This window comes from Gouania willdenowi, chromosome 22, assembly GCF_900634775.1.
Source record: "Gouania willdenowi chromosome 22, fGouWil2.1, whole genome shotgun sequence".
Classification (NCBI taxonomy): Eukaryota; Metazoa; Chordata; class Actinopteri; order Blenniiformes; family Gobiesocidae; genus Gouania; species Gouania willdenowi.
Window position 1 is genome coordinate 19,643,055 of NC_041065.1, and position 16,902 is coordinate 19,659,956.

Below are 16,902 nucleotides of genomic sequence, written 5' to 3' on the forward strand. Positions count from 1 at the left end.
GTTTCTGCTGTTCAGTCTGATAGCATGTCTGCTAGATGCATGTCTGCTTGAATGCGTAAGATAACTGAGTCCAACCTCTGACCTTGATTTTCCTTTGGCCAACCTTTTGCAACTTCGTGTCAGGGGCATGGCTGTGTAAGTCTCACACACGGCTGCTATTTTCTGTTGTGTTTGTGCTGTGAATTCCATTCAAAAGTATTCAGATACAGTGGTGATGCTTTGGGTGAAAGTTATGCTAAGAAATGAAATCTTGTGAAAGGGATCTTGTGAAAGCAAGAACTGTTGCTCCTTGTTTTTGTCATTTGCACTTTCTTTAATTGTATGTTCCATGCGGTTAATTAGTGAATTCATTTTTTATACTGGTTCTATACTTTAGGCCACCCGTTTTATGGGGAACAATATTTTGAAACATGGATATTTTTCCTTAATATGTAGTTGTTTGGTACATTTTCTTTTAGAAGGTTTTATATTTCCATCTCTGTGCCCACCAGTATATCAAGAAAAACAGTGTGTAAATGTGTGATATTACCCCAAAACATGCATATGATGGTTTATTTTGTATTATATTGTAATTTCCACTTGATTTTGTTTAAAAAAAACAAACAAATAAATCAAATAATGTTAATAACAATATTCCTATTTCCGTTTCAGGAAGTGAATTTCGTAGTTTTTATCTGTTGAAAATCGGAAGCCCTAGAATAGCTTGTCAAGTAGGGTTACATGCTAGCTCACATTTTTGCTATATAAATAGCCATGGCTGTGTTTAGGCACAAGATATTTTGTAAAGTTTAGGGGGGTTTTTTTTAGCTTGGAGTCAGCCAAAGAAGGGTAAAATGTTTACGGTCTCTTGTCCTTGTAATTATTTGAGTAGCAACACATAGTTTAGTTTTGTTTAACATATGGTGAGAACAACCCATTTTTGAAAAGTGCTTATTAAAAGCAGCTTAGTGTTCAGTGCCTTAGACAAACACATGCAGAGGAAACATATTTCTTATTCCTCTTCCAGTCCTGTTTAAATGTTATGATTGTTTTTTTATTTTAGTTTTTTTTCAGCGTACACTTATAAGGTATCTGTTGAGTTTAATCCCTTAAAGCATCAGTAAGAAAAGCTACAACATCAATGCCACTGGAACATTTCCATCTGGCTTTGTGCAGCACTGCCTTTTTAAATGTGTTTATGTTAAATTCATGTGGATGCGCACACGTTAAACACATCTGATCCTGATTTTTGTGGTTTAATTTCAGCTCATAGCACGTCTGAAAAGAGAAAACCAGTTACTTAAAGAGCAGCTGGCCATGGTGACAGAAGAGCAAAGAGATGATAAGCTGACTATGGAGGAGAGCCAAAAGTAAGTTGCCCCTTAATATCATGTCCAGTCTTACTTTTATAGCTTTTGCCTTTTGAACATCTTACATAGTGTACACATCTTAAATACATTGTATTAAGTATTATTAAAAATAGTATTGGATTTGCTGTTAGTATAGCACCTGTAATTTTGATTCCAACAAATTGAACTTTGAAGAGTTACTCAAACAAACCCCAAAACCACTTTTTTCTGCAGAAAAAAAATGCATTTGGGTATAAATGACTGTTGTTGATCCAACTCTTGACATTTTAGTCAAAGTATTTCAATTTCGTATCTTTTATCGTAAAAATGTAAAAGAAAGTTAAGAGTGACTGCTTTCTATGGGTTGAAACCCAGCTATTACAATTGAATTTTGCTATTGGCTGAGAATGGGGGTTTGTGATGCTCTAGGTGGCTTCTTACATCACTATACACTACTGGTAGCCCCGCCCCTCCTATAAAAACTAGCACCTGTAGACTCTGCAATATTTGGGGAGTAAGTTGGATCGACAGAATTGTGAACAGAGAGGTAAAGTGAGCATTGAGTGGGTAATTAGCATAGCATAGATTGTTCTCTGGAGACTTTATGGTATAGACTGGGCGTGTCTTAACTGCTCCAGGAGCCCCGCCCAAAATCAAGGCATTTTTTGAACATTCTGCCTAGACGTACAGAAGGGAAAACCTCTGGGTTTAATTACTCTTTAAACAAAGCCAAAAGAAAATTATTCTGATCAAAAATGTACAGTAGAAAACCCTGAATCCATGAAATTGGCCTGACTTTATCCCGACTATGCTGGAAAATCATTCGACTGAAATAAACCCACAATCATAATCTGGCTTTTGTAAGATGTTTGAATTTAAAGAGTGGTTGTAAAGACTGTACTTTGTTTATCTGGTAAAGTGTAAAATATTGTAGCGGTTTGTTTATGATTTTATGGATTTGGACTCATTAAGTTTTGCAAACTAGGGGTCGCAATCGGCATCTTACACAGGGCCCCCACAAGCTCTGTTCAGTACTGCTTGTAAAAGACTGTAGCCAAATGTTTGAGTCCACTCAAAAGGTTTTGTGGATTTCACCATCTTGGGCTGATACATTTTCTGTTTCCGAGCTCTATTTTCCTTTTTATGATTTCCTCTCCAACCGTGCCAATATTCTCAATCCCAACGCCTGGAAACCCACACTAGGAACCTGTACCGTGTCTGTTGGGACCACATTCACAGGGCATTCTAGGTTGTTGCTATATCCTCATGCCATGACTCAACCAATGCTGATTGATTGCACATATCTAATTTATTTAGCAGACACAGATCCAAATACTTTCTCCCTTTTGTCCACAGAGGACTTCTGTACTTTTTCAGAGAAAGCACTTTTCTTTATCTTTAATTTGATACATTTGTTTTATAATAGGTTAGCTCGCACTCTGGAACACCACTTTGGAAATAATTTCTCATTTCAGTCAGACAAATATGTTTTTCCTCACTGGCCAAATATTGTACATGGCAAAAAATACTTTTCTTACGATCAATCATAGCATCGCATTGATGTCTCGCAGAACCCAGAAACAAGACCTTCATGTTTGTTTGAGCTCCTTCGTGGTGTAAACCTGCTGTATTTCTCTTTAAACACACACACAAAATGCATTTTGAGCTGCTTATACTGGTTGTATCTGGACCAGAGCCTCCTGCTCTGCTACAGTGGTCTCTTCCAGATTTCAAAGACCGCCATGTTTGATTGTTGTCCCATAGTGATAGTTTATCAACATAGTGACACGTGCAACTGGAGCACATGTTAAAGTATATTGTTTTCTCATCTTTAAACTCATTGCGTGTTTGTGTCTTGGTGTTTACTCCTCTGTGTTTAGGTTGGAGGAGCTCGTCAAGGCTTTCCTCTATGATCCTGATCCAGATGTGGTGCTGTCATTGGGACCAGACATGAGAAAAATCCAGCACTGTTTCTCCCTGCTGAAGGTAACTTATGACTGAAGCCTCCTGCTGTAAACGGTATCATCTATAGCAGTTTTTCTCAAATGGGGGTACATGTACCCCTAAGGGTACGTTATGGCATTTTGAGTGAGAGAGTGAGAGAGATGCAAGATGACCGCAAATGATAAAAACTATAGAAATGAATCTATTCAGCCTCTAAATCAGTGTTTTTCAACCCTGTGTTGGGTTGCTTGGAGTTTAAATGGGTTTGCCTGAAATTTCAGAAAAATTACAATAGATATTTAAAATTTTTTTGATTTTTTTTTTTTTTTAAATTAAAACACACAATCTTGAAAAGATATAAAATATTTCCCTACTTTCACTTTGTGAATCTAGTTCAACTAAAATGCAGTAAAAAAAAAAAATCTGAGCTCAAAAAAAAATGTCTTTGGGGTTACCTGAAATTCTTGATATCAAAATGGGGTCACAATCCAAAAAAGGTTGGGAACCACTGCACTACACTTTCTGTTCACTTATTTACAAAACAAGACCCTTTAAAATGTGTTTTATAATTCATTCATTCCGCCATTGATGCTCTATAGTTGTTTTTAAATAGTTTTCTAGGAAAAATAAGAAAAAGGGGATACTTGAGATAAAAAAAGTTTTGAGAATCACTAATGTATAGTGTATTTGTTAGTGTGTGCTCTTACTTTTAATTTATTATTATTTGTTAAGTAAATTCCTTTTCATTCCAAACGCAATATTTGCTTTTCCAGTTCTAACACTTGTTAGTACTATGTAGAATAAATAATTATTTTCTCCTAGTCTGTATTTTGTTAGAAAGTTATGTTAACCAAAGCTGCTTTTACTTGAAGCTCTCAATTCACTCACTGCCCGTTTCAAGCTAAGACGTTTGCACTGTAGCTATTTGACCTCTAATTAGATACAACGTGCTAAGCTAAAGTTTACGTCTAAAGAGTTTGTTCTGATTCCATCTGAAGATGTTTATTTATAACATTTGCCTGATATATTTATTGAAAGCTGCACAGTTTACAGTGAACATGTTAGTCATGGGTTCATGACTCGAAAAACACACCTGTGGGATACTCAACCAAAATGACAAAGGCAGCTCAACTGAAAGACTATCACCTATAACCTTTACTAGTATTTAATGTGATTTAGAAGCTGTATATGCAGTAATTAATACTTTAAACGCACGCTTGTGGAGGTTCACATGTTCGACAAACTGTGATTCAGTGAATACCCAAGGAAGTGCTCCATTCACATAACTCCAACTGCCTGGTTTTACCAAGTTAAAGGCATCCGATGGTTCCAATCGTTTCGTAGACTTCGCTGTTTTAAGTTGACTTCCTTGTTCAGCTGTAAGGCATGTGTGGATCTGTATTAAGATGGCTAATGGTGGCAATCCTGCTCCCACCGGCATTTTTAAACTCCAATTTATCATTTCCTAGTAAGCGCATTGTCCAAATTTGTCCACCGTAATGTTACTGGTCTTGGAAATGTCTTTACATCCAAGGAACTGGATAACATGTAACTAAGCGCTAAAATATTAGATTGAAATGATATTTCACCATAGAGAAACATTTGGTCTGAACTTTGAATTGTTTTAGATGTAAATTGTCATTTAAAATGAATGGTAAATGGACTTGATTTATATAGCTCTATATTCAGCTCATTCACCCATTTACACACCAATGAGTGTGATGCAAGGTGCTAGTTGACCATTAAGAGCAAGATCGACTTAGGGTTCATTGTCTTGCTCAATGATACTTTGACACATAAACAAGTATAGCCCTGGGATCAAACCCCAACCTCTTGATCAGATGACGACCCCTCTACCACCTGAGCTACAGTCTCTTTACAAATGGTTTTGGTTGTCTTTGATTCAACATACAAACAGATGAAGAGCTGTTGGGTGTTTTGATTTGCACAGAATTGTTTAGACTATATCCATTTTATTTCGAAAATGCTGGTAATCATCTTGTTCTTTGTCACTTTTGGGATTCCTAAGATTGTTTTTGCTGACCTGGACATATTTTTAATTTGACTTAGTCTGGACTTTTCTCTAACAAGTACAGGCAGCAAATATGTTTGTACTCCCAAAGCATACAGAAGCTGAAGGGAAATCAGTCATGGAGTTTGTGTGTCCTGGACGAATAATCTTGTGAATAACTGCCGATGGTCCGTTGCTGCTGCTAATGGGTAGAGAGAAGACACTGACTCAGTGTTCCTGTGCCCTGATAGTTTGTTCAAGCTGCAGAAGCTAACTTTGATCCTCCTCGAACTGCTTTTATCCCTGTTTCGTTTGGTCATCATCCACAAACTTTATCTCCTGTACAGTTTACATTCCTCTGAGCTTTAGCCCACTTACTTTCCCCAGATTTGGAAAGAATTTATCTGGTTTGAATTCATTTTTTTTCTCTTTCTAATAATGCTCAGCTTCCTTGTCTCAGGAGGACATTGACATACCATGGTGAGGAGAGATACAGAGCGAACTATGTTTTTATTGAGTGTGCAGGCAGGAGAAACCCTAACTCACAGCCAAAAATAATGAATATCATAAACTTTTGTTTGATAAGCTTTTTGCTTCATACAGTGTTTGGATTTCAAGTAATTACATTACTGTCCACCCATCAGTGACTACATTCTTTATGAAATGTGAAAGATAAATGATGTCTGCTATCTTCTCAATTGGATCATATCTTTGAGAAAAAGATGTTTTGTGAGCAAAAGATGAATAAAACTGACACTTTTGTTCTGTGTCAGACACATTCCTTTTCTAGAGCTAAGGTTGATTGATATGATCTGATCTTTATCTAAATAAATAAAGTAGGATTTGTTTATTATGAAAAATATAGGCTTAGACTTGTGCAATGCTTTACTTGTAAAATTTGAAGTGTTTTCCGTGATAAAGAGACTACACCATGTATATATACTACATATGAAATGCAAACATTAACAACATATTATCGAATATCCAACAATAACATGACAAATGCATAAATACTGTACCTCATGTGCAGGGTTATTCTTAACTAAATACTGACATAATAATAAAGGTTGATGTTATGTTGACTGAATGAAGCATTCTTTTTAAATTCTTTGTTTATTTTTAATGGAATCGATGTTTTTCGTTTAAAAATGAAAAAAAAAAACAATCAAATTTAACCTAAATCACAAAGACGGGTATAGTGTTGGGTTCAAATACCCAACTTTTAAATCAGAGACACCCCGCATCATGGATCACGGTCACCCCAATGTGTTTTGTTAAGTAATATACATTTATTAATCAATTTTTCTATGGATTTATTCTTTTTTTTGCCCGTATGCAAACTCTAAGGTACCCATAATCTATAATATCACACTGACCCTTCCTCCTTAACATTGTATTCGACTTGTCTGCAGATTATAAAAGCACTGCCGCTCCTTTTAAATGTTGAAAATACAATTTTCTCCCTTTTTTATTTCAACACTGTAAGTATCTGTGGCCTGCATGAGAGAAATAGTGTGTTCTTGTGGCTTTATTGCGGTTTTACCTCATCTTGATAAAATCCTCTTGGTTTTAAAAAATGTCACTGTGAACGCAATGGGCAGCTTGAAACACTAATGTTGTATATGTTTCGTATTCCTAGTTTCCTTAATCAAATTTCATTGCTCTCTGTACTTTTGTTCCCAAGCTGCATAGGGTAAAAACCTCAGTGCTTTAACAGGATTCCCACCTGTCTGTGAACCTGGGCCATTCGTGATAGTTGTAATGCCGGCAGGAAAAAACACAGAGCTTGATTAATGTTTTATGGAATTTAGAAGAGCACATGTTTCCATGAATGATACCACAATGTATTTTCCAGTTTGACTGCAAATATGACATTAAATGTTTGTTTATACAAATTGGAGACATGGGACAACAGGCTGCTTTCTTCTGCAAAACCTATATGAGCACCAAAGCTACAAATCGAAGTCATCCAATCCACAGGCTTATGCTTTTTTTTTTTCTTTTGGAAAGTAATTTAGAAGTCACGGGATATTCAAATATTTTAAATTACACAACTGTTTCAGTTAAGGACTCACTTTGATTGAGTAGGCAACTGATTTATGTCAACAAATTTTGCCCAAACAGATATTTATATGAAAAATCCCATCATTAAACTGTCTTTATTCATGTTGCCTTGTTTGATCAGATGATGATCCTGAATGAACAAGGTGGAAAAAACAGATGCCAAGATGGGAAACAGCCAGTGGCAGCCTCAGTGAGGGAAGATAAAGTTCAACACACACAGCACATTGAAGCGGACCTGGACAAATTAAAGGAGATGCTTAAACAACGAGATGATGAGATCAGTATCCTTTGACGCTGTGGTTTGGTCCAAATTTGGAAAGAGTTCATGAGGTTGAAACGTGTGATGTCAGTGTGTTACAATTTATACAGAACCTATTTGCATGATGCTAAGCTACACACATGGGTCACCCTTTTTGCACCATTGTATGATATACATAAATGATTACTTTGGATGGCTTTTTAAAAAAAATTGAATAAGGGACTAGTATGTTTACTAATATCAGTAAAATTAATGTGGTTTTTAAATTTAAAAAAAAAAATCTATCCAGTCCACACTGCAAGGGCTCAGTTTGAAATGAATCACACTCGTGCACTCTGTGCCCATTAGCAAAACCCTTAACCCCTCCAAAGGCCACTAAGAACTACTCTATGGCTGCTCACTGCTCCGCGAAGATAGTTTAAATGTACATAAGATCATTTGTTTTCGTTACATCAGCTTTTTCCATTTAGGATAATTACTGGCTATTAGACTTCTTCAAATCGAGCGAAAGGAAACGTTTTGCTGAAATCACACGAGATTACGTTGCCCGAGATTTTGCGCAGTATTTCATGTCAGTCCATTTGCTAAACTTGCGAGACATTCAGTGACACGTTCTACAGGGGAAAGGATCGATCAAATGTGTGATGTTTTTCCAGAACATGTAGGTGAGGGTTTAGTCCATGGCAGTTAACCTTTCAGGATGAGAAATTTGTATCGTAAGATTTTGTCTAAGTTTTTTTTCAAATTCTGTCACTTTGCTGTGCATTCAACCACTCATTTATGTAGACGGGTAAATAACATTTTAATGTGTGACATTGTCTTAAAACATGCATGTGAGGGTATATTCAGTGCTATTTATGTTTTAGGAGGTGATTCCGTATTTTCCGTTCGTTTTCTATATTTAGGGAATATCGGAGGCCCAATATTTGTCAAATTGTCTTTCTGCTCATTACAGTAAGAAGAAAATGATTTATCTTTCTAAGCAACACATGTAAATCACCAACTGATAGCCCATCGAAAATATTTATGTTATATTCCAATAATCATTGCTCATCAACAAAATTGCAGGTAAAATAAGCGTTGTTATCACATTTAGCTCTTTCCTGAGACAGGTTGATTACAAGGTATTTTGAAAGAGCGGCAAGGAATCTCATCCCACATCAAAAATGGTTTGCACATAAACAAGGCATTCCATTAAAGGGAATATGCTTCAATGGTAATTTATATCAATAATTGGCGTTATTAATTACAGCTACTGAAAATATTTTTACAATTGTAGGAAATGTGTCTGTTATTTCAGCTTGATTACAGCCCCTCCATCTGTTTAGTAAGAATTAAATGTAAGTGGTCCTTTCATCACTAGGAACACAAAAACACATGGAATCATGTTTTTGTGTGTTTATTCACATAGATCTATATCTAATGACTGCAGTTCATCATATTTGCATGCACTTTTCTGTGATAATTCTTCCCTTATACCCGCCCAGCTGTGGGTTGCCATTGGATCCCGAAGCATTGGCTGGAAAATTACAATGTCTGCTTGTTTTTTTAAGCTAGGAAAACCTCAAATATCTAAAAAAAAAAAACTGAATATTGACATGAAGATATTTCAACATAATGGTTTTTGGAATGATTGCTCTCTTCATTTTTAATATCCCCTCTTAAAATGTCATTATCTGGTTTTCACATGAAGCACAAGCAGTTGCCAAGATTGTTCCGGTGTGTTTGAAAAGAATATATTCAAGCCAGTTCTGCTTCCTTTTGACTGACCAGATTTCTTGGTCATGCAGGATTTTATGTTTTAAGTGAGTGTCAGATTTTCAGTCCGTTGCATAAAACACTATCTGACATCTGTCCGATCGTTTTGGGGTTACATCTATCCCCGTCAGAGTTCAAATAACTAAGCAGATTTAAATTAGTGTCCATTGTCTAATTAATTTGGCTGTACAATTCATCTTCTACGAGCTGATTGCTTGGGCTTATCCCAGCCTACTGACAGCTAAAGGCAGTGTACTCTGTGAGCAGGTCGTTTTAAAGATTCTGATTAACTTAAGATGAATGTTTTTAGACTTTTGGAAGAAAGAGGAATACACGTAGAAATGTGCATGCAGGACAGACATGTATCCACACATTTAGGACACAGTCACATAAGTCCTTACAAGCAGTTTCATTCTTTGGTTTCTGGTGGGACGGTGCTTAGTTGAGGTTGGAGGCAGAACAGTGATTACATGATTACATCAACTAGGAACAGGCCTGGTAACCACAAAAATGGGAAAAGACATGGAACAACATTAAATTATGAGGTCAGACTACAGGGCAAGGGCAGAATGTCAGACAAACAACCATTTACTGTAGACCCCTGCTGTAATAGATAATGTAAGCAGCCCAAACAGATCAGAAGGCATAGTGGTCACAGGGTAACACAACTAACCTCCTTACTCAGCTTTGCTAATGCCGCCAATATGTCCAGTTCAGAAATTACCCAGTAAATATTCATGCATAGTTGTTGAACTTTCAAAAACGTAGCAATCTAGTCTCATGCTCTCAAATTTTGTCAAGCTTTGAAACAGTGTTAAGCATCTCTATGCTTTTCACTGGTAGTTACCCAGGAACATTATGGTTTATTATCTTCTTAGAAGTTCAATCCATCTTGAAATAATGTTTGTTATAGTAATGACTCATTGAAAAATTGTGATTTTATAATCATCTCATATTTGTGGATATTTTGTAATGTGTATTGGAATTTACCAGAATCTAAGGCGTTTTGTTTGTTCCATACAGAACTTTTGATGGACATCAATAGTGGCTTTGTTGAACATAAGCTATTGGAACTATTAGAGATAGTTCAAAGCTATATAAATAAACTTGACTTGCCTACACCACCTTACACCCAGAGTCAGGCGTTATGACGCTAAAAGTACGGAAGCTGGGAAGGATGTTTTATTCAATAGTTTACAGTAAATTGCTATTTGCAAACAAAATATTGCTTTTATCACTGTGTGACTGAATGACCAAGGTTATCATTAGTTTCAGAGACTATAAGACTGAAGTCATATTATCAAGACTGAGTAGCTTATGTTTGGTGAGATGTATTATTATGAGTATATTCAATGAATAATTGTCTGTGAAGTATCCACCAAGTTAAGGATCTCAGTAAAGTGTGAGCCACGGAGTAATTGTGGGTGTTAGCTTGGTTTGCAAGAATTCTTGTTATAGCACTTTCGGTATTTCTTTGGCCATCTCTGGTGCTTGTCTATGAAAAATAATGGAAAATGACAAGAAAGATGATATGGGGTGCACATTATTTGAGCCTGACCACAAACTTTGAAAAGCATGGCATGTGAAGCTACCCACAGATTTCACGTGAAACCCCCAGAGAAATATATTTGAAGTCTAAGACAGAAAGCAGCATGAATGAAGATATCAGATGCCAAAGAGCGCAATGATGGAAAAACCTTGTGAACAGAAGTCTGGGGTAATGACTTCTGTAAGACAAAGTCAAGTAGTCACTAAAGCTGCCACTAGTTTCTGTAAAACCTTGACCTGATTGGTCATTTGAACTCACATCAGGTTAAGTTTGACCACTTTTGTAAGTAAGAAAAGTGTGTCCTATAGTTTTCCAACATCCCATTTCTATCAGCAAAATCTTCTTAATAATTACACTCCTGGACATTCTTCCTCTTTAGATTCTTGAATTATCTGACGACTATGACAATTACTGTCTACCCACAATGAGATATCTGCTAATCTCATTCTGAAGAAACTGCTTTAGGAACTGACTAATGTCTTTTGTGACTAAAATATTTGTTGGTTCAACCACCAGGCACTCATTTCTTTACTATATAGTGTAAAACAAGTATTTCAGGCACCCCATAATGAAATTTGATGAGGTAAGATATTTTTCATATACACATGATAAAAGAGACTTGCCTGAAGGCTTTTACTTTTTACAGGCGTTGCTGAGTGATTTTTTTTTTGAAGATAACATACACAGAATAGAGATTTTAGTATTGGGAGAGAACAGTTAGCGGTTGTTCGTGACCAACTGTTTTCTTCCTGAAGACATTCTCCAGCCTCTTTCGTTTCTAACTTATTATTATGTTATTCCTGGTGGCCTTTAATTCACTTAGATCCATTCATACTGTATTTATGTCTTCATCAGCAGGAGAAGATGATTTAATAAATCCACTTTGGCTTCCCTTCGTCTCCGCGGATTCATCTTGGAGCGTGTCATGTTTCATGGTTTCTAAAGCTTTGACATCAATCTGTCATTCTGTAAACCACTTTGTTTTATTCATCGGTTTTTGTTTTTTCTTTTCTGCATTTTGCTCATCATTTGACACTATAACTGAGGTCAAAGTTTAATGATTGAAGCATTTTTAGCATTTTTGAACTAACAGTCAAAGAGCTGTATTTCTGAGCTGGTCTTTATAAAACCTTTATAAAATTTGACTCAGCTACGTCAGGTTGTTTACTTAATTACCCTTTTGAGTTTCATCGGGATAGGGTTCGTATTGCACATTTCATCATGTTTTTTTTTTTTTTTTGGAATAATGAGGGTGCCCATGCATTAGGACCTACTGTATCGTCATTAATGGGAATAGGAATTTCTTACAAGCCTTTAAAGTTTGAATGATCTTAGTACCATGATCAGGATTACTGATCCACATAACCGTGAATATCTGGCAAATAGGATATTTGTTTTTACTGTGTTATAATAGAAGTCTGTTGTACATTTTTATCAAGAGAAAAATGTTATTCTTCATACAGGAATTTCTCTGTAGTCCTTAACTTTGTGCAAAGGTGTTCTTGTGAGGATGTTGAAGAACGAGAAAAATAGGGCCCAGGGTGCTTCAGCACAACTTGTCACCAGCGATCTGAATCCTTCTTCTGATAGTGCATCAAATGTGTCAACAACCTCACCTTCAAGAGAAGAAAGCACAGACATCATGGCAGGAGACCACACAGGGCGCAGTGTGCATCACATGAAAATGGGTAAATGGATGTTCTTTTTTTCACAAAATGTCATTTTTACTTATTGAATTTTAAGATTAATGTTTAAGTCTCGGCTGGTTTGCTGTGAACAAGTTATGCATGTTTATACAAATCAGTTCCAGCTGGAAAGTGTAGCCATTGTAGTTCAGATGTTTTCAAATCTATTGGAGAGCTTGAATATTTATTGCCATACAAGACCAGGACTCCTTTAGGTTTATTTAGCAGGACTATAGACCTTTTCTTAAAAAAACGAAAAACAAAACATTTACGGCTACTTTTTATTCCTATGACAATGAATGTATTGTCAAGTTCTGGGAATGTAAAAGGCCTTACTTAAAAGAATCATAGTTTTTAAAGTGGTTAAGTACAGTTGTTGGTGGAAAATGTGTTCTCACACAATGTGGCTATTGTGGTGAAGAAATTAAAAGAAACATATTTCTATGGAGCAGTACATTACCAAATCCTTTCTTTATACCAATGTTGGGTTTTATGGAGTCTTTTGTTCATTGTTTAAAAATCGAGGTGAAGTGTGATTTATATTTTTTAAATTTTTCATTCCCTCATTCCTCTTTCATTTCTATAAAACGGTTCCAGATTTAAACCCTCACGAGATCCTAAATTACTTTTTCTAAATGAGCCTAGTGTATGTTTACTTCAGCACATACATTTCAATGGCTTCTGGCACTGCACCATCTCATATCACTCTTTATTTATGAACTTCATTCAGGCATGTAAAGTGTTGTGTAAAGCTAATAAAAATTTTCCCAGATGCGGCCTCTATTAAAGTGCGACGAGCCGCCCTTCTGAATACAAGAAGCATTGATTTTGTCAGAAAGTCTTTAGAGAGCTTCAGAGACCAGATGATCTCTCTTATTTGGAATGTGGGCATTTTCTTATGGTTATGTAGACTTTCAGATTGCGGGCGCCTGTAAACCATAACAAATTTTTTATTTCTGGATCTTGAAGATGCCCCAAAACTCCTCCCATATTTGAGCGTACACTCAAGTGGTTTTAAAATTGTGTCTTGTCAGCATAGCAACATTAGATGATGCACCGTTTTAACCTGTAATTTAAAAGCTGATGAGTTTAAAATCTGTAATGCTTACTGGAACATGAAGAAGGCACCAAGGGCCAAGAATCTTGAAATGTAAACACAGGAGACAGTGTTCAGGCAAACCAGGATGCCAAATGTGGATTGTCAACAATGTTGGTTTGGGGCAGCATCTCTGTCAGAAAAGCATGCTTTGCTAAAAGCCTCATCTATTTATGTCCTTAATGTGTCTTCCAATTCTGTGTATATCACAGAAATAAACTTACTGAAGGACATTTACTGATTCAATTTGAAAATTGTACTCAATAATAAACCAGAATCTCTATGATGTATGTATACGAGCTTGAAGCTTGTTTTTATAGAAGATAATAACAAGTGCAGGGTCTTTATGTTTTGATCTCAGTAAAGAGGTATAAATAGGACAGTTTTGTCACGAAAGGACATTTCAAACCAAATGTTTGGTAAGAATATTGACTTTTGTTGCAGACGCATGAACAGTCTTTGTTAGAGATAGGCGATAAGATAATATCGGCCCACTGATATTTTTGGTCAATATTCACAGATATTGAAAACCGTTAAGTGCTGTTGTTTGAGACAAATTAAGACACGTTTATGGTACTATTTCCATTACTAACGTTGAATAAGAAATCTTATTTTGCACTAATGATGATGATTATTTGTGGAATACATCCAGTAGGGCATCACATTACAAATAGCCATAATGTGCTTTTTCAATAGAGATATTGGTTATGTGACTTAAAATTAGATGTGGGGCGAGGGGGCTATGTATTTAACGGTATCGGTTAAATTGTGCTGGACAATATCAGCATATCGGCAAAAAAAGCTATTATTGAACATCTCTAGTCTTGGTTATGAACTGTATTGCAGTAATGTATCGGTCACTCATATTCAAAGCACATAGGGCCTGATTTACCAAGATCCCAACAACCAGTTTCTCACGTCAGTTCTATGACCATTTATTATAGCCGTTTTTTAGTTCTTCTTTCAGACATTAAATTTAAGAGGAGTAGTAGGGTGTCCCAGGCATGTGAGAAACCCTACTACAGAAAAAGTAGTCTGCTGTCGCAGCGCACGCGGCTGGGCGGTCGGATCCGTTGGGCCCGCCGCGACATGCCGGTTGGTGTGGGCGTGGCGGACCCGATGGATCCGACAGCTAAGCTGGGCGTGCCACACGTGCCGGATGTTAAGATTAGACAGCGTGTGACGTGTCAGACGGCTGTCGACACTGTAAAGCAAAAAAAAGTAAACAGCAACATCTACTTAAATTTAATGTCTGAAAAATGAACCAAAAACTGCTATAGTAATAAGAAGACATGATGAACGTATTTGAGCTATGATCAATTATTGATTGCAATTTACTGAATCAATTTCCTATTTCCTAATTTTTGCATCATTTTGGAACCAAAAATTTTCCTTTTGGTAATACTTCCTTTTCTCTCAATGAATTTTGTCACATGATGTATTTAGTCTGGGAATACATGGTCATTCACACTAAATCCCTTTAAAGTTATGCGTACACTGTGCAATTTTTTGCGTCTATTTTTGGGATCAGGCCGTGTAACGGCTAAATCATGTGTCATGCATCGTGTAGTATACATAGGGTAACGAGAAGCGATTAACATCTCACGACCAGCTGTCCTCCCCAAAAGTTAGTTTAAAACCTGCTTTTTTCTCTCACCTCTCTTCCTGTTGTTTTTCAATTTTTCATGTAAATACAGGGCGCCTCCCATGCCCATGGCGACCCACAGTTTCTCCCGTTCTTGTCCTTCATTGTTATACAGTATGTGATTGTCTTTCCAGGTTTCTTTGGATAGGATGATACTGAAATGTTTGTACAGCACTTTGTGGTTCTTTACCTGTGATAAGCGCTATAAATTAGATTTACTTACTTACACTGCGCATGCGCGAACACCGTAGAACCGCTGTAAAATTGACGGACCGTATTGCCCACATCTGTCCAGCCAGTTCCTGGTCCATCGCATCACCGCATTTTGTTTTTTAAAGCTCTATTTGCTGAGATTTGTGAGTGTCTATCCGGGTTCTTCTTCTTCTTCTTCTGTGATGATTCAGATTTCTTCTTCTAATTTTTACGTTGCATTTACGAAAGCAAGACCCCGACTTGCCGTGTATGGACTTACAGTGTGAGCAGTCAGGTTGCATCAGAGTGTCGGTCCGTAAAGTCTGAGAACATGCATCGTGAGCTGTGAACATTCGGACTTAGCAATTAAGTTCCACAATTTGAGCTGGAGCTGAGTACAATGATTTTAAAAAAATCGCAGTGTATGCCCACCTTAAGACATCCCACTGGAAATATCCCACTGTTTTAATTAATATAAATGATAAACTATCAGATTCAGGGTTTATATGAACTACAGTTTCGTTTTGGTTGTAAAAGTCCCTTCAATCTATTTGTAGTGGGATTTTACATTTCTGATTTCAAGGGTGCTCAAATCATTCATTATCAAGATGACACAGCGTTTTTTAGATTTAGTGCACATCTGCAAACTTTAACAATGTATTGTAGAAATGATGCTTCACTCTTTAAAATTCCAGACTACATAGTCCCTTGCTGCCACATACAGTACATGTATTCAGTGGAATGGTTCATCCACTTTTGCTACACTTTAGGAGACTCCAACACACTGAGCTAAACCGTAAACTTCAGGGAGCTGTTAATCAGCAAGAAACCTTGATGCTTTTCAGGGAGATTATGGACTGATGGAAGCAGCAGGGAATAGCATCAGGAAAGATATTTTCCAAAACGCTTGGTTTTTTTTTTCTTTGTCTAATTTTTGCAATACCAGATTTTATCCCCATACCTATAATTTTCTAAAGTGTTACAAATTGGAATAATTTTATCTTGGATATTTTTTCCTTCAGTGAAACAGAAGGTACAATAATAAAGGAAAACACTCTATAGTACACCTCTGCTTATATCGTGTGTTTCACATCTGGAGCGCCTATTTTCCATGACCCACTTGGAGACTCATAAATAAACTATATGTACATCAGCTCATCATTCCTTACTCCATTGTAATTCAAAACAAATGCACTACATTTATCTTTTCTCGTGCCTTACGGGTCACTGAGTGTTTATGTGTTTTAATTTAGGTTTAATCTGAGGATTGTTGCTTTTTTTGCCACAAACCTCAGTGGCTGCATTGAGGGTAATAGCTGTCTCTAGAAGATGTACTGTAAATATGATTATGATGAACTTTCCATGGATGTC

At 36.5% G+C, this 16,902-nt stretch overlaps 1 protein-coding gene across 3 annotated transcripts in view; it reads left to right on the forward strand.

The window, feature by feature from the left end:
• Positions 1-16,902, forward strand: part of kif6 (kinesin family member 6) — a 72,876-nt gene that overhangs the window by 43,835 nt on the left and 12,139 nt on the right. For all 3 annotated transcript variants that reach the window (XM_028437379.1, XM_028437380.1, XM_028437378.1), the window contains 4 exons: positions 1,246-1,349; positions 3,209-3,314; positions 7,469-7,628; positions 12,410-12,601. In XM_028437379.1, coding sequence (XP_028293180.1) covers positions 1,246-1,349; positions 3,209-3,314; positions 7,469-7,628; positions 12,410-12,601 — 562 coding nt within the window. The remainder of the gene's footprint in view (positions 1-1,245; positions 1,350-3,208; positions 3,315-7,468; positions 7,629-12,409; positions 12,602-16,902) is intronic.